Source organism: Conger conger, chromosome 8 (assembly GCF_963514075.1).
Source record: "Conger conger chromosome 8, fConCon1.1, whole genome shotgun sequence".
In the NCBI taxonomy this organism is placed as follows: domain Eukaryota; kingdom Metazoa; phylum Chordata; class Actinopteri; order Anguilliformes; family Congridae; genus Conger; species Conger conger.
Window position 1 is genome coordinate 39,171,698 of NC_083767.1, and position 27,367 is coordinate 39,199,064.

Here is a 27,367-nt window from a genome sequence, read left to right on the forward strand (position 1 = left end):
TCCTATGGTTTGCTAATGCATAAGTATTCATGTACAAATATGTTGGTTGTTAACAAATGTATTAACTAATTAAAAGTGAATTTCATGCTTAATGTACCAGTCCATCATTAATTCATGTTAACAACTACATTAGTTAATGCCAACTCATGAACCTTATTGTAAAGTGTGAGCTAAATAATAATAATTTAATTTAATAATTTAATAATTCCCTGCATTTATATAGTATTTTTCCATTGTTTCAGGGATGAGGGAAAACTGCCACACCACCTCCAATGTGCAGCACCTACCTGGGTGATGCAACAGCAGCCATTTTGAGCCTGACACTCACTACACATCAGCAAAGGTGGAAAGAGAGAGTGATTATTTAGCTAGTTTAATCAGGGGATGATTAGGTGGAAGGTTGTTTTTCAAACCTGTGCTCATAAAACAGATTCTCTCTCTGCTTCTCTCTCTTCATTTGACAAATACTATAACACACAATACATGAGAATACAATAGAAACACATGTTTAATGGGTTAGACAATCTGTAGTACTCATGGTCATCTGTGAAAGGATGTTAGAGTGGACCATATACATAATGCATCTTAAACCCCTTTTAGACACACTCATCTTAATCCATAAATATTCCAGCAATTTTCCTGGTCGGCATTGTGTGTGAAGAGGAGCAGGAGTGGGTTTTCTGTGTTGGGCTTTCCTCAAGTTTTCTAGGTCAGTATCTCAAAGGATTTACGGAAATATCGGTCTAGTTAAAAAAAAATGAAAAAATCTGCCCTCTCAACAATTCTTGCATGAATAAGACTTACATGTAAAATATTGGAGCTTGATTGTTTGATTTTGTGAGGGCCCTGTTGAAATAAACAGCTCAAACTAGGTTTTGAATCGGCTGGTAGCTGGTTGACCAGTTCAGACCAGCTCCCAGCTTGACATGGTTTGACCAGATCAAGCAATGTTTTGAAACAAGACAAGCTACAGTTCTAGCACTAACATGCTGGTTGACCAGCTTATCACCAGCTGGACCAGCTCAATTTTCAAGTTGGTCAAGCTGACATAGCTGGATTTTACGGCAGGGGGGAACTTGAGGGAATGGAATGGAATGAAGGGTCACTGTCCTTGCTTTGACATAAAAATCACATTAAGTTAAATCCACACAAGCTTTATGTTGTTTATTTACTCATTGTATCAAATTGCCTAGCGCTTGTAGGCCTCATGCCAATGGCTAGCTATTAGCATGGCTAACAGAAGTTTAATTTCATTTTACCAAAAACAACTCTGCATGTAACTCATAAACCATGCTTCCCTATATTAATCTAATGTCAGCTATTTGGACACTGTGTTGTGTTGGTAGGATATACATCGGTGGCAAAACTATTACTCAGCAAAATACCCAGCTGTTTTAAAGACAAACTAACTTTCATTACGTCAGTTACATTGGATGGGCAGGTAGACATCCTGCCTAGCCTAATCTGTCCAGAATGGTCATGTCTTGTATGTCTTAAATGAACACACTTTCTGTGTAGGAGACCTACTGTATGTGTGACTGGGGAAAACAACTGCCCAACATGGACAATCGAACACAGCAATGTGTGAAAGGAGCTTTAGAGTTTAACTTGAACTCTACATAACCTCTCTATGAAGGTATCATGAATGCAGGGCACTGACACAACAGAATTACTGATGTGAATTATCTCACATAATGTATGTTTCATTATTAGTCATTCCATGTTTGGGTGTTCTGTTTGTTTGCAAACACAACAGAAAAACAGATGTTGGCCAAATGCAGACTAAACTGTTATTGATATTGTAATATCTGTATGTGGGTGTCTCTGCAGGATTTTACACCCCCAAACTACTGACTCAGACCTCATTTAAACCTCCCAACACAACGGTTGAAAAACAGGAATGAAAATACCAACCTCAGCAAACTCGTCATTTATGCCTGTGTGTAGGTTTGGGTCACTCCAGAACACCAGTAACAAACTTCATTTGCATTTTTCTGTAATCAAGATAGGGCTCAACGAGTAGAACAGAGAATTGGTCCAACCTGTATGAGTGCGTTCTACCCTACATTTTTTGCATATTTTTATTGTGTAAACTATAACTCTATTGACAGTTTAAAAGGTTCCAAAATATTCCAACTTTTTGCATATCTTCATTATTTTTTACCAACAGACAGATTCAATGCTGTTCATGAAATTCCATCAAAGACACGTGAATGGCACAGAACAAAAAGCTTAAGGACATTTCTTTCCACCTCGTAGGCCTCATCCGTATTTCATCCATTTCATCAATGGAACCATAAAAGACATTATATACACTCAGTGAGCCATTTATTAGGTAGACCTGTACACCAACTTGTTAATGCAAATATTTAATCAGCCAATCATGTGGGCGCAACAAGATACATAAAAGCATGTAGACGTTGTCAAGAGGTTCAGCTGTTGATCAGACCAAGTGTCAGAATGGGAATCTAAGTTACTTGATTGTTGGTGCCAGACAGGGTGGTTTGAGCATCTTATCTGCTGATCTCCTGGAATTTCAGTCTCTAGAGTTTGTAGAGAATGGTGCGAACAAAAAACATCCAGTGAGCAGCAGTTCTGTGGGCAAAAACGCCTTGTTAATGAGAGAGGTCAGAGGAGAAGGACCAGACTGGTCAAAGCTGACAGGAAGGTGACAGTAACGCAAATAACCACACATTACAACGGTGGTATACGGAAGAGCATCTCTGAACACACAACACTTCTAAGTGGACAGGCTACAGCAGCAGAAGTCCAATAAGTCTAAAAGATAAGTCTAAAAAAATACTTAATAAAGTGCTCACTGAGTGCAGATTGCACACAGACTATGTTTATCTATGAAAGGATGATAGATCAGGGATACTAATGGCACAGGTTGCCTGATGTAGCAAGGTGAAGACATTCTCACAGTGTGAAAATGAAGTATAGGACATGAACAAACAAAATATTAATGCAGTCCAAATGACACACTGGGAATCCTTTTTTTAAAGTGTGTCTGCGTGTGACATTCTGTTCTAACAGTTAGCCAAGAACATGATTATCTTCCCAAGGCTAAGATTAAATCTGTCAACCAACACCATATTCAACACCATATTCATCTTTGTCTATAGTGTACTGTCGTGGCTATTGCATAATTGAAAACAAAAAGACACAGCAATGAATCCACCAGAATACTAAAGAAAATAAAAGTATTGACTATTTGTCACATTTATTAATCTTAGCACATATGTTTCCCTGTCTATGGGATCTATAGATTTATAGATAAACCATTGATCCAGATCTATCTTGGCTTTAAATGTTTTAATACACGTACTGCAGAGATTCCATGGATGGCAAAGAGTCCACAAAGACTTGACTCTTTCCATTAGAAGACTGCATGAGAAGGGTTTGTTTGCCCCTGTATTTTGAGCTGATATATACAAATATATATTTAATCCTTGTGTTCGGGGTGTGTCCATCGTAGCCACGATTTCACGTTAGTAGCAACAGTAGTCTTTCCGGGGGCTATGAGCCATGAATCCCCGGCCCAGTGATCCCAGAATTCCCAGAACTCAGAATCCTCCTCTGACAGTTGTCCAGGCAACAGCTGTGGTTGACCAATGTCCAGGGCACAGTCTGTTTGTAACGCTGTTCTGTGCTGTGGCCAGTCAGAGTGGCATCAGTTTTCCCAATTAGTTCCATCCGCAACAATATCTCTCCCAAACAAAATATCTGTGAACACGTTGAAAAAAAATTCTAAATATCAGAAATGCTTCTGTGGGAACAGTTGTATAGTACACAGACGGTCATGCAGATTCATGCTACAGCACATGATTACATGTATCTACAGGCATTGATTAATACAAAGGTAACATATATATTTTTAGATTTCCTTTTCTGTATATACATATGCTTTGTATAAAGGTTAGCTTTAACATTACCCTGGGGGTGATTCAATAAATTGATTTAAAAAAAAAAATTATGGTGTTGGATTAGTGCCATCAAGAATATCGGAAAACATATTGATTTGATTGCCAATAATGAATAATGAATTTAAATAGATTTTTATTTTCTTTAAATATTGTGTAAAATGTAATAGCATTTTAAATCATTTTTTATGGATGAATTGTCTAACACTCTGATTGCATACACACACTTCTGGAAAGTACTCTGAGCATAACATTGTTTTGCAGTTTTGTAGTGGTTCTAGGCAGCTGTGTGAGCTATTTTAATTGTGTGTAATGCATGTTTGACATAGCAATAAACATACAAAAATGTACGCATGCATGCAGCCTGATGTCTCCTGAATTACCCAGGTGTTGTGGGATGCATTCCATTGTGAGATTCGATGCATTAACCTTTACCTAACCTGTATCTACCAGGGAAGTTCCAGTGGTATTGCACTTAGTCAAGAAACTTGAGTAGAATGATGTTCGGTCACTAGCTAGCATTGTGCTGGAAAATAGTAGGCTAAATGTTCCAGAAATTGTCAGATAGTCAGTAATATCAGCAACATGTTGCTGGTATAGTTATTAGGTAAGTTGTAATGAGCTGAATTCTCCTTTTTGCTCTAGGCCAGCCGTCACTCAAGGAAGACTTTCCCAGGCCCCGCCCCTTATGCAAAGAGCACCAAAGTCAGAAAGAAAAAAAATGAAAACAAAAACAAGGAAAAAAGCCAAAAGGCGAACATTTGACTTTCAATCAATAAAAATTCTACAATGAACACAGAATTATTTTTAAATATGGCTACTTTTTTCAAACAATATGTATTTTGTTTAAAGAAAATAAAAACTAAAATTTAATTTTCAAAACTTTTTCATTATTATCAATCAACATCAATCATATTTTTTCAATATCAATTCTTAACGGTACTAATCTCTCACCTCATTTTTATGTATTTGGTGTATACTGTCGGCCTCAACACACTTCTAAACAATATTTACATTGTAAGTTTGCATGTGTGTGCTTGTGTATGTGTACATGTTGCACTCAATTGTACAGTCACACCTCAATGTGTGCCAGTTGCTTAGCAACCATGTTACTGTTGCCATAGGTAATGGGCGAGATGAATCTCTGGTGTGCCCCACCTGTTAGAATCTGCACATTTGCAATTTACAGGTGTCTGTCAATATCAATAAAATGGCCGCTCTTGTTTCCCAGTAGGTTCTCTGCTGAGTGTTACAAACAACCCGTAACCCAGTAGATCCCAAAGGATAACGGTACAGAACTGCATTATGGTATGAAACTGTACAGGATTCAGTGCAAGCATGCATGTTTGTTCCTGTGTGTGTGATTGTGTGTGTGCATGGCATTGCATGCATTACCTCCAAACCAATCTTTAACCTTACATAAAACACACAAATCTCACTTTAAATTACACATGGATGCATTCTGTCAACTCTTCATGTACTGAAACCCGCTTTTGAAACGAAACCCCCCCCCCTGCACATACAAAAGCAAACACTACGAAATGACTTACTGACTCAGTAATCCTCTGTGGTGTCTCAGTGCAAGCCATAGAGATGACATTACCTTGTGCCTGCTGGTGAGGTCTCGCCGTCCATTAAGAAAGAGCGCTGCTCTCTGCTTGTGTGCAACCAGTAAAGACAACCTCTTTGCAGTTCTCTGCACCTAAACAACCGGAGACACCTGAGATTCGGACGGCCGCGCGGAGACAGAGACCAGCAGAGAGACAGCACCAGCAGCACAGCCACATGCACCGGGCCGTTTTAAAATTGGCCTCCTTCAGTCTCTGCGCCAGACAGCACGCGCAAGCGTGTGTGTGCACGCACATACTCACACACACACGCGCACACATACATACACACACACAAACAGACAGGTCCAGTATACATTCCATGTCCATACAAGAGTTCTTTTTTTTTTTCCATAACATTGCTTTAAGACGATGAAACAGGATGATCCATGCAAAGACGTGATCGAGGCCCAGAGGCTTGTGTGAGGGGGGTGGGGGGGGGCGAGTGAATCAAGGCTCCAGACATCTCCGGGGCAGGAAAAATGAATAACAGTCATTGACGTGAGGTCCAATGGGGTGATTACATGGTTTGGAAGCACATAATCTTATCTAAATAGGGCTGTGTTTAATAATCTCCCTGATTTAAAACACTGTTATTTATGGCCATGTGCAAAGCCACTGACAGTCCTACTTTATTGCTATAAAAAAGCTACCATCACAATGGACATACGTTAACAAAAAGAGGAAGCACTACTCTCATCGCTAGGCAAAGATGAGCGGGGTTTTTTTTTGTCCGTTGAAAAAAAAGCCATTTTGCTACAGTTTTAACACCATATGCAATTCATCTCGAGCTTGCGAGGTGCGATTCTGCCAGGCCGGCTGCGGGGCTTCCGTCGTGCGGCTAGCGGCCCTCGGGTGGATGAGGGGGCCCGGGGGCCTCACAGGACGGATGGGATGGGGGAGCGTGAGCGTCGCAGAGGGCTGGGGGAGCAGTACGGCGAGGTCACGGGAGACAGCCTCAGCCCCGCTATGCTGTTTAAGCTCCGGGACTTCTCATGCCCTTCAACGCGGAGAGTGCACAGGACAAAACAGGTAAGTGGGCCAGTCAGCCAATCACAGGTCAGAACAGGACAAGGACAGAGACACATGGCGTGAAGGTACAGTAACAGAGGTCATGCACAGCTGTGTTCAAACAGTGCTTAACAGGCAAGTGTCCATTCATGAAAATGCAGAATTGTTTATGATTCACTGCAATTAAAAGCATTTTTAAAGAGTTACAAATAAACATGACACAAGAAAAAGTCTGCTGGATTATATTTTTCTGTCATTGTTAAAAATCTATAAAAGGAATTAGAATTTCCCTTTATTTTCTTAATAATGAAAAACCTCTTCATGCAGGTAAGTATGAAAATCTTCAACTCATGCTTTGCATAAAATGAATTATTTTTGCATTCATTTCATAATGATATAGTACTCAATCTAATGACTGAATTAAATTCTGTGCTGGTCAGCCACCCATAATATATTCCCAATTCATTTAAATATATCTGGGTACTAGCTTGGATGTCAATAACTATATTAATGTTACTCACTTTAATACTCAAGAGATGGGCACTGCTTGAGTATGAAATATAAAATATCTTCTGGTATTTTCTGCTGATGTATTTTAGTGTCAGATGAATACAAAGGTGGAGGAATGGCGTTAGCTTTTACTTTTACAAATTTTGGATATACAGAGAACAGTATCGAGATACAGTTTTCTTGTGTGGTTTGAAGCTATCTCAGAAATGACTGTATGAATGCACCTTACGCTTCTCTTTCTGAAATATACTGATGGTTCAGGCATTTAGAAACCTGCCGTGTTTATTGCTGCACAAGCATTGCATTTTCATTCAATTAAAAACAGGTGTTGCAAATAGTAAACAATTATCTGACCACATCATTCTCTATTTACTACATTTCTATCATCATTTTGAAAAACATGAGCATTTAAACAAAGCACTGCAGCTTTATAGAGTTTAAATCTGCTGGTTTGTTCAAACATATTTCTCCTTTAAAAGAATTCATGAAGAATAATACCACATTTAACAGCACAGCTAGAGAACTGTGGTGCTAAAGTCTATGGTGTGCTCTACCTGAAGGGCGTGTTAATAGTCCATATTGCCTGCGGCCCTTCTCAACGGAGAAACAAAGGTGGCATTACTTATGTCCACTTCACCTGCAAAGGACCATAGAATGAGCAGAGACCGAGCACCTGGAACGCCTCTCTCCTGAAGCCGCCTGGGGTTTAGTTCAGATCACATGGTCCAAATCAGCGCACTTCCCTGCTATTGAGTATACAAGTCGCATACAAGTTGTGTACTCAGGAGTGTGCAAGTGAGCTGATTCGGACGAGGTCCTGCCTGCTGAAAGTCATCGGCAGAGGTGGAAAGTCCGGTGGTCGGAAAGTAAAAGTCCTGCCGTTTGTTTCTTCCAACCGTCGACTCAGCTGATTTCACTAATTACTTCTATTGAGTCCTGAATTGTGCTAATTGTAAAAAAGAACCAGCAGACAGGCACAACATACATTTTACTTTCCGATCCTGTATTTTCCATCTCCGCTCGCTCATTTCTAACCATCCTTACAGAACGAGAGCTTACTGTACTTAAAGGCCACCTCTATGTCCTGTTCTTTTTTGGCTGAGGAAGACCTATCTGGTTGATATGCACAGCAACCCAGTACAGAGAGCACTACAAATACATGAATAATAATAATGATTAAATAAGCGCTTGAGCAGCAAGTCATGCTGTTCACGTTCTTCCCGAGCATTTCAGAGAGCAGCAATAAACTATTTGCGCATCTCAAAAGCATCTCATATCGCAAAAGTCATTATCATCGTCTTTATCGCAACAAAGGCATGCTCTTCTTAAAGACCCCACAGAGAGAGAAGCCACTGAAAAGTGATGTTGGTAACATGAAAAAAGCTTTTTCATAAAGCTTCAAATATACATTATTATTAAGAATAAGAACACATTAAATTTGACCATAACAGCTAAGGTTACTGAGGGCAGGTGAATAGACGACTTCTTGTTGTACTGAGGGACCTTGGTGTTAGATAAAGTAACACTAGTAAAGGTATCACCAATAATTTGGCATTTTATCTGTCAATAATATGAAGTCTTCCATCTTCTATAAGTGATACGCCTGAAACACTCAAATTCCCATCCAAGTGTCCATCCAATTCTCGTCAAATTCCCATAGCCACACAGACCTACATGGAAATATAGACGTATATAACATCACGAAAAACAGCAACATCTCCGCTGCATGGGGTCTTTAACATTTGTCCCTTTGGTGCGAGACACTGTGCAGGCGATTATTTTACACAATAGACTTGTTCTACCCAGTGAAATGATGTGCGGTATAGAAGTTGAAGCACTGGCCTTGTTATCACAAGGATGAAAAGCCCCAGCTCTGTGAAATAAATGGCAACCAGTTTATATCTTAAATCATTCTTCAACAGGTCAAATTGTACTGCTAATCATGCTGCACTTATTTCTGTCCCCTTTACACAATTATGAATTTGGGCTCTGAAGTCGAATTTGTGAACGGTACTGGCTACATTGCATTTCTCTTAAATATAATTGAAGCATAATTTCACTTGACTTTTATTTTGCCAGGGAAAGCCAGTGTCCTTCACAATTCATTGGAGGTTTATTGCGTTTGACTGCCTTACTCTCGGCCAGTGAGAGCATTAGATTCAGATCACAGGCTGGAAAGGATATTAGGTTCTCACTGTAAGCAATTAGCTGTAGCTTAATGGAATCCCATATTACAGTGTACATTCATTACTATGATAATTAAGATAAACTCCAACTGCCACGTGATATGCATTCTTATCTTAACTAAAATGAAGTTTTTATCGCAAGAATATCCAGAACCGCCAACAAGAGGCATCCACATGCAGCTGTAATCCTTCAAGGTCAACCCTTACCCTTCAAGGTCAGCATCATCTTTGACTATAGCTGTAACTAACATTGGACAGGTTTAAAAGATGCTACTGTGTATTAAACATTCTGTCAATGGGTTACAGTTAATCATGCTTAAATTATAATTCATAAGGTCCCTTTGGATTAATACTATCTAAGCATTCCATTCTGTTAAAGTAGCCTCCCCAAGCTTATTCACATTTTCCATAAGGTAGCAACTGATTGACTGAAAGAGTGATATACACAAGTTATAATCTCATAATATTACTTTCAATATGAGAACTTCTTTGTGTATGGTAAATGCATGCTAATATAAATCTGTCTTTGTGCTTGGTGTCGGGCAAGTACTCTAAATAAAGCACCAAAAATAAATCTGTTCTGGCTTCAGAAATATCTTTATAGGTTTTAGTTATATTTACTGTAACTTCCTTGCCAGTAATTTTTGGCAGAAATTCTGCGTTAGTTTGTAATGAGTTGGCGTGTGAATTACTCTCCGGTCCGACAGAACAGCCTTCTGGCCACGATGGTCGGTTCCGATCTCATTCCCGATTACTCTTCCAGCTGTGCATGCTGGCCTGGGTTTGACAATCACTAAATCTGGCAACGCTACCCATTCGTTGGTAAACACTGAAATCCCACCACACCACAGTCTATCCCAGGTTTAGGAGAATACAATTTTAAAATCTGGCAACCGTGCCCATGGGTTAACTAGTTAAGCAGGAATCAGAAAACGTCTGAAAGACGCACCTGTCTTCCGGACGCCTCCGTCGGTGGAGCAGGTGTAGTCGCTGGCCGCCAGCAGGAAGCAGGTGCCCCCCCCGCCCCCCTGCCGGCTCCCATCCCGCGTGCTGGACCGCCGCATCGGCCGGCTCTCCTCCGGGGAGAGGGTGAGGTCACTTCCTCCGCTGCAGTCGCCCGAGAGCACTGCTCCAGGAAGTCAGCACATCAAACACCCACATCAAGCGTGCGCTATACCACTACAGCCATAGGGCGTACAGAAACACAGAAGGGCGAATGGGGGCTAAAGGTCGCTTAGGGACTTAAAATAGACATTGTCTGGGGTCAAGGTATGAATCGTGATGAGTGTTTGTTCGGCACCCCAGATAGGCCGCTGCTATTGAACCCGGGAGTGCAGTTCCTTAGCTGTTTACCAAAAATATATATGTGCTGTGCAGTTTAAATTACTCCAGGTAAATCTGGAACGAATATATGAAAATAATATCTGACTTGAGTGATGCTCTCAAAGATAGACACATATAGACACAAACAACCAAACAAACAAACACACACACACATAAATTTAGAAATCTACCCCATACTGCCTTTTTGCAGTAACTGTATTGAAATCTACTGTACAATTGTTCTCTGTTACCATCTATCTCTCACGCACACACATACACACGCACACACACACACACGCACACTGCCTCTCTCCCTCCCTCACACGTAAGCACACCCACATTCATCGCAAAGTACCGGGAGCGGTATCTGCATAATTACTACATGCTGCTGGTTGTACTCAGATCTATTCAGGCTACGACAAAAGGGGAAACCCTGCCATTAAAGAAAGCACCCAGCGCCATAATATAACCCAGCACTATAATACAACCCAGCGCTCTATAATATAACACAGCGCTATAATATTACTCAGCGCTATAATATAACCCAGTGCTCTATAATATGACCCAGCGCTATAATATAACCCAGTGCTCTATAATATAACCCAGCGCTATAATATGACCCAGTGCTATAATATAACCCAGCGATCTATAATATAACCCAGCGCTCTATAATATAACACAGTGCTATAATATGACCCAGTGCTATAATATAACCCAGTGCTGTATAATATAACCCAGCGCTATAATATAACCCAGCGATCTATAATGTAACCCAGCGCTATAGCATAATTCATTGCTCTATAATATAACCCAGCGCCCTATAATATAACCTTGCGCTATAATATAACCCAGCGATCTATAATATAACCCAGCGCTATAGCATAATTCAGCGCTCTATAATATAACCCAGCACCCTATAATACAACCCTGCGCTATAACATAACCCAGCGCTCTATAATATAACCCAGCACTATAATATAACCCAGCACTATTATACAACCCAGCGCTATAATATAACCCAGCACTATTATATAACCCAGCGCTCTATAATATAACCCAGCGCTATAACATAACCCAGCGCTATAATATAACCCAGCACCCTATAATATAACCCAGCACTATTATATAACCCAGCGCTCTATAATATAACCCAGCGCTATAATATAACCCAGCGCTATAATATAACCCAGCGCTATAACATAACCCAGCGCTATAATATAACCCAGCGCTCTGCCCGCCACGCCATCGCGGCCGCTCACCGGATCGTTTGCGCTCCAGCACCCTGCTGGCCCGGTTGCCATGGCAGGGGTCCGCCTGGGTGCTGTTGCAGGTGAGGTTGAGCTTGGCGTGGCTGTAGATGGGCGAGCCGGCCTGCGCTCCCTGAGGGATGTGCTTCTTCCTCTTCTTGGGCAGCTTCTGCTTGGCCATGGCCAGCGAGTAGTACATCCCGAAGTTGTTGACGATGACGGGCACCGGCATGGCGATGGTCAGGACCCCGGCCAGGGCGCACAGGGCGCCCACCAACATGCCCGTCCAGGTCTTCGGGAACATGTCGCCGTAGCCCAGGGTGGTCATGGTGACCACCGCCCACCAGAAACCGATGGGGATGTTCTTGAAGTCGGTGTGTTTGCTGGCGGTGGGGTCGGTGGGGCTGGCGCCCACGCGCTCGGCGTAGTAGATCATGGTGGCGAAGATGAGAACGCCCAGGGCGAGGAAGATGATGAGGAGGAGGAACTCGTTGATGCTGGCGCGGAGCGTGTGGCCCAGGACGCGGAGCCCTACAAAATGGCGGGTGAGCTTGAAGATGCGCAGGATCCGCACGAAGCGGACCACGCGCAGGAAGCCCAGCACGTCCTTGGCGGCCTTGGAGGAGAGGCCGCTCAGCCCCACCTCCAGGTAGAAGGGCAGGATGGCCACAAAGTCGATGATGTTAAGCACACTCTTCACGAACTCCAGCTTGTCCGGGCTGAAGGTCACCCGCACCAGGAACTCGATGGTGAACCAGAAGACGCAGACGCCCTCCACGTAGGTCAGCGCCGGGTCCGTCTCGATCTCGTACTGGAGACTGGGGTCTACTGCGACCTGCTGGCCCAGGCTGCCGTTGTGGGTGGTGTCGGTCTTGTTGATGATGGTGTTGAAGGCCTCATGGGTCTCCAGACAGAAGGTGGTGATGGAGACGAGGATGAAGAACAGGGAGGCAAAGGCCACAAACTGCAGGAGGAGATATGGGCATGGTCAGCTGTTTAGATAGACAGATAGTGTGGAGCACCCATACAGTACATTGCTTGCTTTATCTAATCGAACACTTTTTGAGGGTTCTCTTATTTCATATACAAGTCATGGGTAGGTCTCTGAAGCACACACACAGTCATACTTCGCTCTGTCTTTCTCTCACTCACACAATTTTTCACTTTCTCTCACACACACACACACACACACACACACTTTTTGTGGAGAAAGCATCCTCAGCCTGTAGACAATGATGAGCCTGTAGACATCTGCTCATCCATCAGTGTAAACTTTGATCAGGAATGGTACAATGACAGTTCCTCTGGCTTCCTGTGGACATCAGAGGCTATGACTATTCACTGTCAACCAAACAAAATGTCCCCTTCAGTGTCCACCAGATTAAGACAGATTCCATACTTAACTGTCTGCATAAATCCTTATTTCCTAATAGTATTGTTGTTAATCGCAATGTAATTAATGAGAAACCAATTATCCTCAGCGCAGATGTGTCTTCATAGTTCTCTTCAGTGGATGACGTTAATGTGTATTTACCTTGGCAAGAAGTCAAAATGTGCTGAAGATTACATGTACCCTGGTTCTAGGCACCTCTCAACATGACATGTGTCATCATAAACTGGTTGAAGATTATGGTACAGTTGAAGCTTTTGCATATTTTACACTGATATTATGCTGATGGATAATAACATGATGACAATACAGAATTATGTACATCCAGGCTCTATTGTTCCCTTTTGGATTAGATATTGCAGGGTACTCACCCTTCTGTCACACCATTGAGAAGAACAAATTGAATGGGAATGCATTTGTGAAACAGGAACGAAATAGTGGGTTTATGGACTGATGTTGCCGTCTAACTGTGATTCTGGTGAGGCTTCCATCTGACAATCAAACGGAGAACAATTGTGCAATGACAGAACCAAATCCTCATTTGAAAGGAGCTGGGCGATTTGGTCTCCACCTATCTAAGAATGGTCTTAAGACCACAACTGACCATTTGTCGTACTAGACACATTATGTCTTAAATACTGCACAGATATACTGGAGATACTGTATTAGAAAAGCGTTTGGTGTTCTACTCAGGGGGGAAAAAAGTTACCCCAGTTCATTTTGTAGCCTTGTATCCGTCTGAAATTATTCAATATCTAAAGAATATCAGAAGCATATACTGAAATATTTTTCATGTAATTGTTCATATAATACCTAGAGATTAAATCATGTTAAATCATGTTAAATCATGTCCGTGCAAGTGCAAGAGGGAGCAGAAGATGCGAGAGAGGGCAATGCTGACATGCTAAAATGTTGGAGAAAAATCTGGAGGAAATTCCAGCATGGTTCCATCCTGGCTGAAAGCTTGTCCAGCTGGTCTGAAGCTGCTCTGGAGATGGTCAAGCTGGCAACAAGATGGTTGAGACAGCAACCATGCTGGAAAGACCATGTCCAGCTGGTGCGGTAGCTTGGTACAGACAACAGACCATCACCAAATTCACCATATTCCGGCTATTATTTACCATTCTGACATTTGTAGTCATTTCCTACAAACCACAATCCTTGGCAATCAAACTCTTTCACATCCTATGACAAAATGGTACAGGTATTATATCTTTAACTACTTTATGTATGATGTGGAGAAGGTACTACAGTGTGGGGATTGCTTACGCTGTTTCAGAAAGATCTGTATTGCCATGGTGCTGTGTTGGGGGATAGAACTGCAGCTGCAGACAGATGTCAGGAAAAAGCCATATTCTTGAATGCTGGCTTTCTCTTCACAAGCTCACAAGTGCAAATCTGGAGCTAAAAAGATGTTTCAGATGGTCTATTCTGGGCCTCACAGTAAAGATTCAGTGTCGTCCTGTTCTGAGTCTTTTCTGCTTACAGGACTATGACACAGATGTGTGGCTGTTATTTGGCACAGCAGTGCGAAAACGCTTTTTGTGTGAAGGCCAAGCCATGTTTACAACACTGCTCTAGAAAAAAATACTGAATGTACTTCTAGGTGACAATGAATGGGCTTCAGTGACATTTATATACAGAGATGGTCGTAAGAGCCCTGTGTTTTAGGAGGCAATCTGTAGCCTAGTGGCTAAGGTACATGACTAGGACCCAGGGGCAGCCCCGATAAGATCTGCACAGCTGTTGGAACCTTGAGCAAGGCCCTTAACCCTGCATTGCTCTGGGGGGGATGGTCCCCTGCTTAGTCAATCAACTGTAAGTTGCTTAGGATAAAAGCATCAGATAAATAGCAAATTATTTCTAATTTTATAATTTTTTAAGGCAGAATGGATAGCTCCAGAACCAGAGGTGGGCAGGCCACCAGTGACAATCCCCTGCCATTGCCCCTCCTAACCAACCATTCAACTTATTTAAATTGCATCAACATTTTACTACTACTATAAAATACAATAAAAATCCATGCATTCTTTATTATATACTTTATAAGAAGCATGGAGGTGTGTAGGTGTATTTTTAATCAAAGCTATCTGTGTTGCTCCTCCTGAAGATGGCTGTCCTTGATAAGTTATGATTTATTGATCACTGTAGGGTTATTTTAATTTGACCCATCCTAGGCAGTCACAGTGCAGTGTCAGAGGACCAACTCCAGTTCTGAAGCCAGTGTCTTGGTCAAGAGCAAAAGCAGGAGTACACCTAATCTGACATGCATGTCTTCTGATGGAAACCTAAGTAGCTGGAGCAAACCCATGCAAACACCGGCAGAACATGCTAACTCCAAGCAGAGAGGATCCAGCAGGCCAGGACTCTAACCCAGAACGTCCTTCTTATAACAAAACAGTGCTAACCCACTTTGCCACCATGATAAGGACTTGAGCTCCAGAAGCCATGTCTCCCTGTCTGTGGTGTGGCTGCAGAATGCATTGGAGCAATATAGGTCATCTTACCCCAATGGGTATGCATGTGATCACACAGTGCTGTAAGAAGGTGCCTTTGTATCATAAATGCAGCCATCTACTTTTTCTTAAAATGAGCAATTGTTCCAGCAAACAGCTAGCTCGCACAGGTGAAAACCTGCAAACACTATTGATTGGACAAACCATTTCAACACGACATGGGGCGACATGGCTCAGGCAGTAAGAGCAGTCGCCTGGCAGTCGGAGGGTTGCCGGTTTGATCCCCCACCTGGGCTGTGTCGAAGTGTCCCTGAGCAAGACACCTAACCCCTAAATGCTCCTGACGAGCGGGTTGGTGCCTTGCATGGCAGCCAATCACCATTGGTGTGTGAGTGTGTGTATGAATGGGTGAATAAGAAGCATCAATTGTACAGGCGCTATATAAATTCCAACCATTTACCATTTAACACAGCATGTATCATTGTATAATCACATATAATTAGATGAATCTATGAATTTGAAATGAGATATTGCGCCGGAGGAACCGGTGGCCAGCGAGAACCCCGGAGAAGTTAACAGCACAAGTTAAAAGTCAACAAGCACATTTATGAGTGTTAATGCTTACACAATTTAAAAGGCTAGCAGCAGAACGCTTGGGGCTTCACTGTCCACCAAGCCAGGTTGAAACTGCAGCAGAGAGCACAGGAATGCCTGGAGGGATGCAGGTGGAGCCAACGTGGCTTGGAGCCAACACAAAGTGCCCAGAGCTGGCGAACGCCAGACCCGCTGATCCAACTGCCCCAGGCCCACAGTGACAGCAAGAAGTCAGAGCGGTAGCACTTTGATCAGGGCTCGAACAGAGCACCGGACATCACAGCAAAAGCCAATGTGTACGGGAGGTTCTGAAGCCAATACCCACCAAACATGGAGATGTCGGTTAGATCTCTAATCGTTGGTGATGGAGGACAACATTATGTTGTTTTTTTTTACCTTGGTAATTTGACTACAAAACACTGATATACTATATACTGTAGGTAGAAAGGTGGTGGTATCATGACTCGATGTTGATCAGTCTTGTAGGGGCCATGTGGGTGGCATGTGGCTCAGACGGTAAGAGCAGTTGTTTGGCAGTTGGAGGGTTGCCGGTTCGAATGAATGGGTGAATGAAAAGCATCAATTGTACAGCTTTGGATAAAGGCGCTATATAAATGCCAGCCATTTACCACTGACTACCATTATAGGCAGGTTAGCAAGAAATGTATATGACAAAAATCATTAAAAGCTCAGCCCATTGCTATCATCATTACTCATCCATCAGTACTAGCTCAGCCCAATCTGAAGGACCTGAGCAGTTTATTTTCCCTGCGGTTTCAGCGATATGCCAACACAAACAAACTGGCGTTCCTTGGGATATCAAAAGAGAACATTCTAATCACGTTCTTGTCACACCTTACACCTCACAGTGCTTAATTGTGCCCTAGCATAGGCCTAAAATAGGAAGTAACATACAGCAAGTATTAAAATGCAAAGGGAAGAGAGGCCAGATAGTGGTTTGAATATACCAGGCTGTGCATGTGAAATGGCGCACGTAGGGAATCTGGATATGCATGGTGCTGCCAGAAAAGTCCTTGATCATCTCCTGACCAAGGGCGATGCTGCATTTCCCAATTGGTATTCTCCTCAGACGAATGTTCACAGGATGCATAAATCAGCCAGGAGGCTGCATGAGAACTGGGTTCAGTCAGAGGCCTGTCAGTGCAATATCATCTGGTTCAGAGCAGACTCCCAGTTTAAATGTCATGAGGAGAGGAAAATTCATATGTGCAAAAAGGACACAACAGTTTAATCTCGATGGGTCTTTGACAGGTTTGTGTTTTCCAAGGAGCAAATTGCTAAAAAAAATAATAATAAAAAAATTATTGATGTTCTAAAAAATATTTTAAATGTATGTATTAATATTTGTTTGTTTCAGTTCAGTTTAAACTCACACCAAAATGTTTAATCATCACTTAGAAACGAAATGTATACCACTTTCAGTACTAGAAATAATGTAATTGTTGGGAATGGTGCAAAAAATCCAGTGAGCAGCAGTTCTGTGGGCAGGAATACCTTGTTAATGAGAGAGGTCAGAGGACGATGGCCAGACTGGTCGAAGCTGACAGAAAGGTGACAGGAACACAAATAAGCACACATTTCAACAGTGGTATGCAGAAGAGCATCTCTGAACACACACCTGTGTCAAACCTATAGTTCTTATTACATGGGAAATTTCTTGTCTACAGTTTTGTAAAACAGCATTGTTATTTGAGTTAATAATTTTATTCAAGACATGTTGTCATGTTCATTGTGAAAATATGTCTCAGCCTGGTAGTTATGACATGCTAAATAGGTTTTTGATCATCTGGCAGTCACCGACCCAGTTACATTTTCTACATGTATGCAAAGCATGGCCTTCCATTAAATCAAGTAAGGCTGCAGGCATAAATCTAAATTAATTTATTTAACATAAATCTATCTGCGTTTATTAAATCTAGGCTAAAGCATGGCACGTGGCTCTGCTCTAAACAAGTTCTCTCACAGTCACTTACTACTCCACTACATAAAACAATGCTGCCTCTCGTCCAACCAATCAGCACCTCTTTATCCACCCCTCCCCTTCACACCGACCATCTGTTCAACACCTTTATTTTAAATGAAATGATCTCCGGGCCTCTCTTCACCGAGAGTACCCAATCCACACAATACGGACTCCCCTGAGCTGTTGGCCCAGGCCCCTGACACTCATCCAGCACTGTGCCTGCCCTGGTCCAGCAACGTCACCGCTCAGCGAGAGGAGCCAGGCCCGGAGCCTTCCCAGGTCATTACGGTCCTAAATTTAGAGTCGCTTGCAGGAGCAACCATGGCCGTGTAGGCCAGGTGACACCGTGTGTATTCAAGACTTGTAATAAAGATTCAAAAAGGCTTTTAATAACCATAAATTAAAACAAATGAAAAATACTGCAAGCAGCCATTACGGGGTCAAAGCATTCAAATGACTCACAAAGCATCTTCCGTTAGAGATTAAATTAAAGAAGATCAACTCATGAACAATTTAGCAAAAGCTGAATATGCTTGCATGAAATGGTGTCAGGTTTCTTTCTTTTAGTTTTGTTGTGTGGTGTTGGGGGTACTGTGCAATATTGACCAAAGGTTTTGTGGCTCTATGGATGTCAATCATAGCCCTTGTTTTTCAGTCATAATTATTGCATGTTTTACCAGGCTTTGGGTATAACTGTCAATCAAGATAATTAGCAATATAGCTAACTCTGGCCCAATAGTTATATTGCGCATGTCTCCAGTTAAATAAATAAACTACTATAATGACTTATGTGGGCATTATGAAAATCTAATTATTTATGTATTGCTGTCTCGTTTTGAATAAATATTTTCATGGGAAATATGGAAGCATAAAAATGTGTTTCATAAGTAATGTCTTGCATGCGATATTTTGGAGTTTTTGGAGGGTCAGTGAGTTGACCTTATGTATATTCCATGTGAGCAGTGCTCTCTGGAGAACATTTTGAAAAAATTTGCATTTAGAGTAAAATGCCTGCCATGGTGGGTGTTTATTACTCTGTGATCCATCCTAATACATTCAACCCCAGCACAACCACCTTATTTAAAAAAGCTCTTGCTCTCTCTTTCTATTTCTCTCTCTCTTTCCCTCACAATCTACCTCTCTCTCTCCCGCTCATATTCTTTGAACAGACTCGCCTGGGAAACCCTTTTAAATATACAGCTTTTGGCAACCAACCAGACTTCAGATGTAAAAATAGCATATCAAAATATCCAGGCTTACTCATTTGCATAATTCCTCCTCTCATAAAGAAGAGGGGAAAACGGAAGATGTCTGAATCCTTGCCAGGCATGATATTGTACGTCCTTTAGGAGCCAGGGCAGAGGAAGCCTCACTGACAAGCATGACATCCCTCTGACACCGCTCAGTCTAAAAATAGCAGCTCCGCTCACTGTGTCCGACCACTTCGTCTTGATGGACAGCTGGAATTCCCCTCAAGGGTAAGGCATGAGTGGGTGGGAATTAAACACAAACAAAAATGACACGCCCCAGTCACCCTGGGAACCCCACCCCTATGCCCCCACACCCCCACCCCCATTCTTACAAGCAGCCCTCTGGGTGACAGTTTAGACAAGGGCTGCCCAACCATGTTCCTGGAGATCTACAGTCCTGTATCTTTTCACTCCAACTCTAACAAAGCACACCTCATTCAACAGCTAGAGCAGGGCTGCCCAACCATGTTCCTGGAGATCCAAAGTACCATCCTGTAGGTTTTCGCTCCATACCCTAAAAATGCATGCCTCATTCAGCAGGTAGTGATCTCATTGAGCTGCTAATGGGTAGAACCTATTGTGACAAATTAGAGTTGAAATTAAAACCTACAGGGCAGTAGATCTCCAGGAACAGGGTTGGGGAGCCCTGCTCTAGCTGTTGAATGAGGTGTGCTTTGTTAGGGTTGGATGAAAGTCCATTACATTCATTTAGCATTTACCCTGGCTTAGACCAAGAAAGTCTATGACAGAACCATGGACACAACCAAGAGTACAGTCAGGACCTGGAATTGTGTTTCACATGCAGCGGATGTGCAAAAGCAGCTAACTCCTGGTGTTTTGGGGTTTGAGCAGAAGCCCTCAGCATCACTGTACGACGCAGAAGGACTCCCTCGGTATCGCTTCAGGAAGCTCAAGGAGTCCCTGCAGAGGTCAGAAGAAGCCCTTGGCATCATTCCCCCAAAGTGATGCCAAAGGACTCCGACTGCGTCACTGGAAAATACGCCACTGGGCCCCTCAGCTGAGGGCAGCATTCGAACCCAGTGCCAGTCCACCTGTATCAACCCTTGTGTAGTCTTAACATTGTGTATACTCCCCTCGTCCTCAGGGTCAAAAGTGACCGGCCTTCACTTAACCCATAAAATAAAGCATCTCAATTGAATTTTCAACCCCAAATTTGTTTTGCATGAAGAAACTCTTCACTCTATCACTCATCACAAATTTAAAGTTGAAAAAAGATTTTGGGGGTTTTCTCTGCTGTTAACGCAAGGGTTAACCTCCAGGCTTTGAGGCTGCCACCTCTCACAGCCTTTAACAGTACCATGACATCACTCACAGCAGACACTGTATGCCATCATCAGGCCTGGGTCAAATGCGTAACCGTTTGGGATTCTAATACGTTTTCTACACTTCCGTGAGCTTGTCTGGTACACTGGAACCTATGAAATACTCTCAGAGAACAAAAACAATTACGTATTTTACCCAGGTCTGATCATCATTATTAATATCAACAGCTGATCATTTTGCCTACAGTACAGTGGGTCTACAGTATTTGCTACATACTGTACAATGCAATAGCAAACACGTTTAAATGCATTGAATACATACAAATCCATGCAATTTAGTCTAAAAGTTGAATGAATGAGCCATATTTGTCTAACGTATTGCCCATCAGAACACATTTTAAATGATTTCATGAAATTATTATTTCCATGACTACCTCCTGTAGGGCAAGATGCAAACATATTTAATATTAACAAAACTCCTTTATCTAAACTAAACTACTATTTAAAAAAAAATACTGTAGCGATTAAAATTTCATATGTATTTTATTTCAAAGGATGCATGGCAATAATGTTCCCAGAGAATATGGTGTGGAAGTAGCTACATCTTGGCAGGAATCATATCAAACGAGTTGGGGATAATTGTATGAATTATTGTAACGCCATGAGCTTCCCCGCCAGGTCTTTTGTCTTCGCAGTACAAAGATGCATCCAAGGCTTTGATTGGCTCGTGGCGAGGTTGGTGCTCAGCCAATATCTTGTCTTTGCAATGAGCTTCAAACGTTGGAGAAAGGCTTTGAAAAACTGCGGACGTGCTGCCTCCATTTTCCCTGTTCTTCATCCTCACTGCTGCTCTCCCCCACTGCGACCAATGTTCGCTTTTAGCCACGGGCTACACCCACCATCACATGCAAACAGATCAGAGAGGACGCTGCTATTTTTGTGGAAGCGCTGTTCGTGCGATTTAAAGGAAATCAGAGAAGTCTTCATCTTAATGTGTGCTGTGCATTGTCCTTTGAAAATCAGGACTCATTAGGACAGGCATAAACTTGCAGACGTGGACATAGCTTCATCCTAACAGTCCAGCGGGTTCAATGAAAGTCCAGTGGACAATAATGAAGCATTAGCTGTGGCAGTTTTGTTGGGCTCCTGTTCAAAAGCTTTTTCATTTTTTTTTTCATTTCATTTCATTTTTTTTTCAGAATTAAAGGAAATAATGACATGGAACCATTTGTCTTCGAGGGATTAAAGGAAATATTAATATTTTCTATTATTTGAAGTTTTGGAAAAGCCCCTAAGTGTTTGAAACTAGGTCAACTGTAATTATCTAGTCGGCCATGATTTAGATAACAAATTGTCATCCACTATTGCAAGATGGCTGCTCTGGGCCATGGGTCCTGCAACAGGCTGCCTATGGCTTAAAATCTGGAGCAGCGGTTACCTGCATCAGGCCTATTTTAAAGGCGCACCCTGCTTAAAGAAACAACTCAAGCTAGGTTTTGAAACAGCTGGTAGCTGGTCATTTTAAGCTGGTCATAGCTGGATTTTACAGCAGGGCAGCCTTCTGTGCCTTTTAGATACAGTCAGCAAATGCTAAGACCTGCTGCTTCATGCTTTTGACACTTCGACCTGGTCATAGCTGTTCTGCAGCGGGCCTTACCTGGCCTGTGGCTGGTTAAAGCTGATTAAGCTGGTTGAGTAAGCTAGTGGGCAAACTGGTGGACTAGCTGACCATATAGGCTGGTGAACCAAGTTAACCCAGCTAGACCAGCAAGGTCAGTACGGTTCCCCATTCTCCTGGAACTAAAGGTGAACACGATGCTGGTCCTGTAGGAGGGAGCATGTGGGCCAATGTGCTCTCTTGTTGTTATGGTGCACACTGCAAAGGGCATGAAAGCAGCAAATAAACTGTTTCAGGTCTTTAGTCTTATAAATAATTATCCAAAACTTTGTCACCATTCACAAAAATGTAAATGTCGTAGAAAAACCTAAGCAAGTATGTCAGGCGGGTAAAACAACAACAAAAAAGCATTAGAAGCATCTGGATTGATATTGGATTTACATTAATCAAGCTGGGATCGTTTTCCTTGGCGGATCAGCCAAGTCATATCAAGAATTATAACTGATAAAAGAATGTCTCTGATTAACTATCACAGCCCAAGGTGAGACGCCAGCAGTCCTTCAGAAGGTAGAGTGCTTCCGCCGTTCAGCTGGCAGTCGATTGCCCACTCCACCAAATGAGAGTGATCTAATGAGAACCACTCGGCCGCCCGGAAGGGAGCCTCTGTCACAGACAGGCCTGATACGTAAGCCAAGGTGTGTAATGAGTATTTCATAGTTCCAGGGGCAGGATCGCTGGTGGGAGCATGGGATTGACTCTGATGTGGGTCTGAATGAATACGACTTCTAAATGGTGGAATGTATGCATAAGCTCATTACTAAGCTTCGGTCATTTTGACATTTCGCGTATATCAGTACAGCATATGCAAAACAGGGGTGGCCTGTAGCATAGTGGTTAAGGTACATGACTGGGTCACACAAGGTCAGTGGTTCTAAGCCACAATAAGATCCACACAGCCATTGGGCCCTTGAGCAAGGCCCTTAACCCTGCATTGCTCTAGGGGAGGATTGTCTCCTGCTTAGTCTAATCAACTGTACATCACTCTGGATAAGAGCATCTGCCAAACGCCAATAATGTAAATGTAATGTAAATAACAACATGTATACAGTAGCAATTAAAACCAAAAAATCCAACCCTCGTTGTCAGCAACGAGAGCCAACCCCTGACAAGGCCCCTGAGATTGGTGCCTCTGTTAGGTGCTTGTGAGTTCTTGTGAGTTCATTTTGGAGTTTTAACCCTTGTGTTAAGGGTCAACGATGACCCGCCACTATGTTTAACAGCAGAAAAAAAAAGAAAAAAAAGATTTTTTTCAACTTGAAATTAGATGACAAAGTTTCAGGTTGTTTCTTCATGCAAAACGATTTGGGGTTTAAAATTCAATTAAGCTGCTTCATTTTAGTGGATTAGTGAAGGCAGGTAATTTTTTACCTATAGGACAAGGGGAGTATACAGAATGTTACGACTACACAAGGATTAAAAGGGGTAGTGCAGGCTAAGTGTGGGATATAATCAGGTCCTAGTCTCACTGTTAGATTATGACTCTAATGTAACCTATTATTGTACGTTCACGTGTGCTGTCTGATGCACTGTACTGACACTGCATCAAGAGCACTCCTTCAGTAGGCACATAAGAGTCACAAGAGTTGTGTCACCTTTACTACACTAAAATTAATTTTAAAGGGAATGAACGAATGAAAACCTGCTTTTTCCTCCACCAGTTCACTTCAGAAAGCAATGTAAACCTGATGACGCGTGTCTCAAATCTCAAATCATGTTTAATTTTGTTTTTCCCCTGAAATATAACCCCAGTTCTGTGGTCTTCACTTCCGTTCTGTTGGGACTGGATGTAGCAGAGAGTTGGATAAAAATATGAATGTGTGCGATATGAATCTGTCAACAAACGTATGAGTAGCAATACTCCATATTCTCTCGGTTCTTATTAAAAAGTATGGATTTTTTTCAATGAATATCAGAGACAGCAGACTGTGGGGGCTGGGGGAGTCAATCATCTACATCTGTCACCACAGAGGAACAGAAATAGCTATAGCTACATAAATAACACTGGCATACATCAGTTTTCTCTAAAACTACCAAAAGATGAGCCCAGTGATTTTTGGTTTGTAAGTAAGCATTACATTACATTACATTACATTATTTGCATTTGGCAGACGCTCTTATCCAGAGCGACGTACAGTTGATTAGACTAAGCAGGAGACAATCCTCCCCTGGAGCAATGCAGGGTTAAGGGCCTTGCTCAAGGGCCCAACGGCTGTGCGGATCTTTTTTACATTACATTACATTACATGGCATTTAGCAGAGCAACGTAAAATGAAGTGCAAATCAAACACAAGTATAGGTGCAAAGACGACCTGAGAGGACAGTACAGTTCTGAGTCCTAGTGTAAACATACAGATAATCAGAACCCTTGAAGAGTACAATCAACTTCCAAACTAGCATGCCACATTTGGTAGATAGAATACCCTGAGTACAACAATACAACAGCCAATAAAAAAACAACAATATCTATACAAGTAACAATATCGATACAATCTATACATAGGTGCCATTACAGTCTAAGGCTAATCATGGTGGTGAGTTAGGGATCTTATTGTGGCTACAATGGGATTAGAGCCACTGACCTTGCGTGTCCCAGTCATTTACCTTAACCACTACGCTACAGGCCGTCCCTATGGTCTGTCGACCGTGAGTCCTTTGGGGGGAACGTTTGTTCACAGTGTTCCTTGGGGAGCATTTGTTCACAGGGCCCTTGGGGGGAGGGTTTGTCTACAGGGCCTGGCTGCTCACTCAAGCAATGATTTCCAAGCAGCAGCATCCGTGTATGAGCAGGTACAATAGGCGTTAACCCCTTTGAAGAGTCAGTGTTCTGCAATGCGTTTTCTAAATTCTACACTATGTCAATGTTCTAGAACAATTTCTAATCACTTACTTATGTCACACCTTAAATTTCAGTCCCCTCCCTTTTCTGTAGCCACACTTCTAAACCATTATGCAATTTCACGTTGGAATTATGCATGTGAAAATAAAAGAACGCTGTCTATTATGTCTGTTTATTATTAATAGCCAGATTGTACATTTTACCCACTGGGTCCTACTGGGATGATTTGCATAGTGTTTATGTGGTTCTTTTGATACTATTTCAGTTTAATGCAGGTTTTAAATTGGTCCAGACAGTTTTCTATGCGCAATGAAATAGATTACAAAATTCCACTACTTCTATTCTACTACATGAAGAAGTGGAACTGCATTATAATTGCAGTAATACTGCAATTACAAATATATAATACTGCAAAAATAATCCTTACAACTACAATTAAGTACAGTTTACACTCTAGTAAAATGTATTGAATATCCTTTGCTGAACTCAATAAAAAAATGAAATATATATCTAAAAAAAAACTTTAAAAAAAAGAACATGGACTGGGTGCTGAAATTGTAACGCAACACACAGCCATAAAAACAAGCAGAGGGGCGGTGCTGTAATTCCTCACAGAGCGTGCCGTCTAATTCAGCGCTAATGACATTGCAGCATACTCTCCGCTGAGGTTTAAACTCCAGGACAGAGGCAGATTGATATCCCAGAGCTTTCAGACTGGGGAGCAGTTCATTTGCCATATCATAACGCCTCAATTAAACTTAAAATAAACCCGGCTTCTGAGGCTCGGAAGATAGGTGGAAAAAATATGGCTGGAAATATGTTTTCTTCCTCTTCACTCAAACCCACACACACGCACATGCACACACACTCACTGATTCATACACATACACACTCAACCTGCTTCAGACACACACATGGAACACATAAACCCACACACTGATTTATACATGTACAGGCACACATACATATATATACACACACACACACATTCATACATTACGCACACATATACACGCACATACAACACAAACTGATTCATAGATTACACACACACACTGATTCATACATTACACACATACACACATGCACAGATATACACACAAACACAGATGCATACATTACACTCTCTCACACACACACTCACACACTCACACACACACACACACACAAACTCACACACACACACACATACTCACACACACACACACACACACACATACATTACACATGTAAGCATGTCTACAGTTCCCAGCAGAGCTTGATTGATCGTCCTTTACTGTCGGGCATGTGACCTCAGAGATACGCAGTCCCTGTTGGATCCAAGCACTAAAGGTTCTCCTGATTGATGGGACAGGTAAGCAAAACACAAACTACTTATTTCCCTGGTAGTGCAATGAAAACAAGGTATTTTTCCCATGGGATACAGTACTCAACCACATTACAGTTTTTTACGATTGCTAACAAGCATTTGTCAATATCGAGTTTCAAACTTTTTCAAGACTATGTCAATCATAGCACAATGACCTAAACACTCTAAGATAAAGAGAACCAGTGGCAGTACAGTAGATGCCCAGATATTTTGTGATTAATTGTAGAACTACATTGCTTACACTATCACCAAAAGAACAATGTTGTTTTTTGCATTACAAACTAGAATGGCAATCACAGTATATGGAACAGGCACAAGTCATAGACATGCTGCAGTAAAGATTTATTAGCATACGTATATTGTAGCAATTACAAATGAAAAGGGTTGGAAAAATCAGCTGGAAGAGCCCTGTCATTCACATTGTTGGCTCGTATCTCTTAAGGCTGGTTTCCCATAGTTTAAGCCTTGTCCTAAACTAAAAGCATTTTGCAATGGCGATCACTGAATTTTTTTTTTCTTTTAGGCTAGGACTAGGCTTAATCGATGTCTGGGACGCCATTCATAGGCTTAATCTTCTGCATGTCTGGGAAACCGGAATATGGTTTATGTTTGTTAGGAAGGAAACATGAGGGTGTATTAATCCTCAGCATTTTAATTGCATATAAAACTGGTTTTGGTTACTTGATGCAGCAACTTGGTCAACTTTTCATGCAGCATTGG

General features: G+C 41.9%; 1 protein-coding gene across 2 annotated transcripts in view; it reads right to left on the bottom strand.

Moving 5' to 3' along the window:
- Positions 1 to 490: 490 nt before the first annotated feature.
- The window catches only part of kcnc2 (potassium voltage-gated channel, Shaw-related subfamily, member 2), a 57,661-nt gene continuing 30,784 nt past the window's right edge, over positions 491 to 27,367 (bottom strand). Inside the window, exons 2-5 of one of the 2 annotated variants that reach the window (XR_009709450.1) lie at positions 11,820 to 12,771; positions 10,187 to 10,363; positions 5,474 to 5,625; positions 491 to 3,726 (exon numbers count right to left, since the gene is read on the bottom strand). Coding sequence is in view for 1 of the 2 variants with exons in the window: in XM_061253166.1 (XP_061109150.1) it covers positions 5,558 to 5,625; positions 10,187 to 10,363; positions 11,820 to 12,771 (1,197 nt within the window). In the remaining variant the exon portion in view is untranslated. The remainder of the gene's footprint in view (positions 3,727 to 5,473; positions 5,626 to 10,186; positions 10,364 to 11,819; positions 12,772 to 27,367) is intronic. The other variant, XM_061253166.1, reaches the window with a different exon arrangement.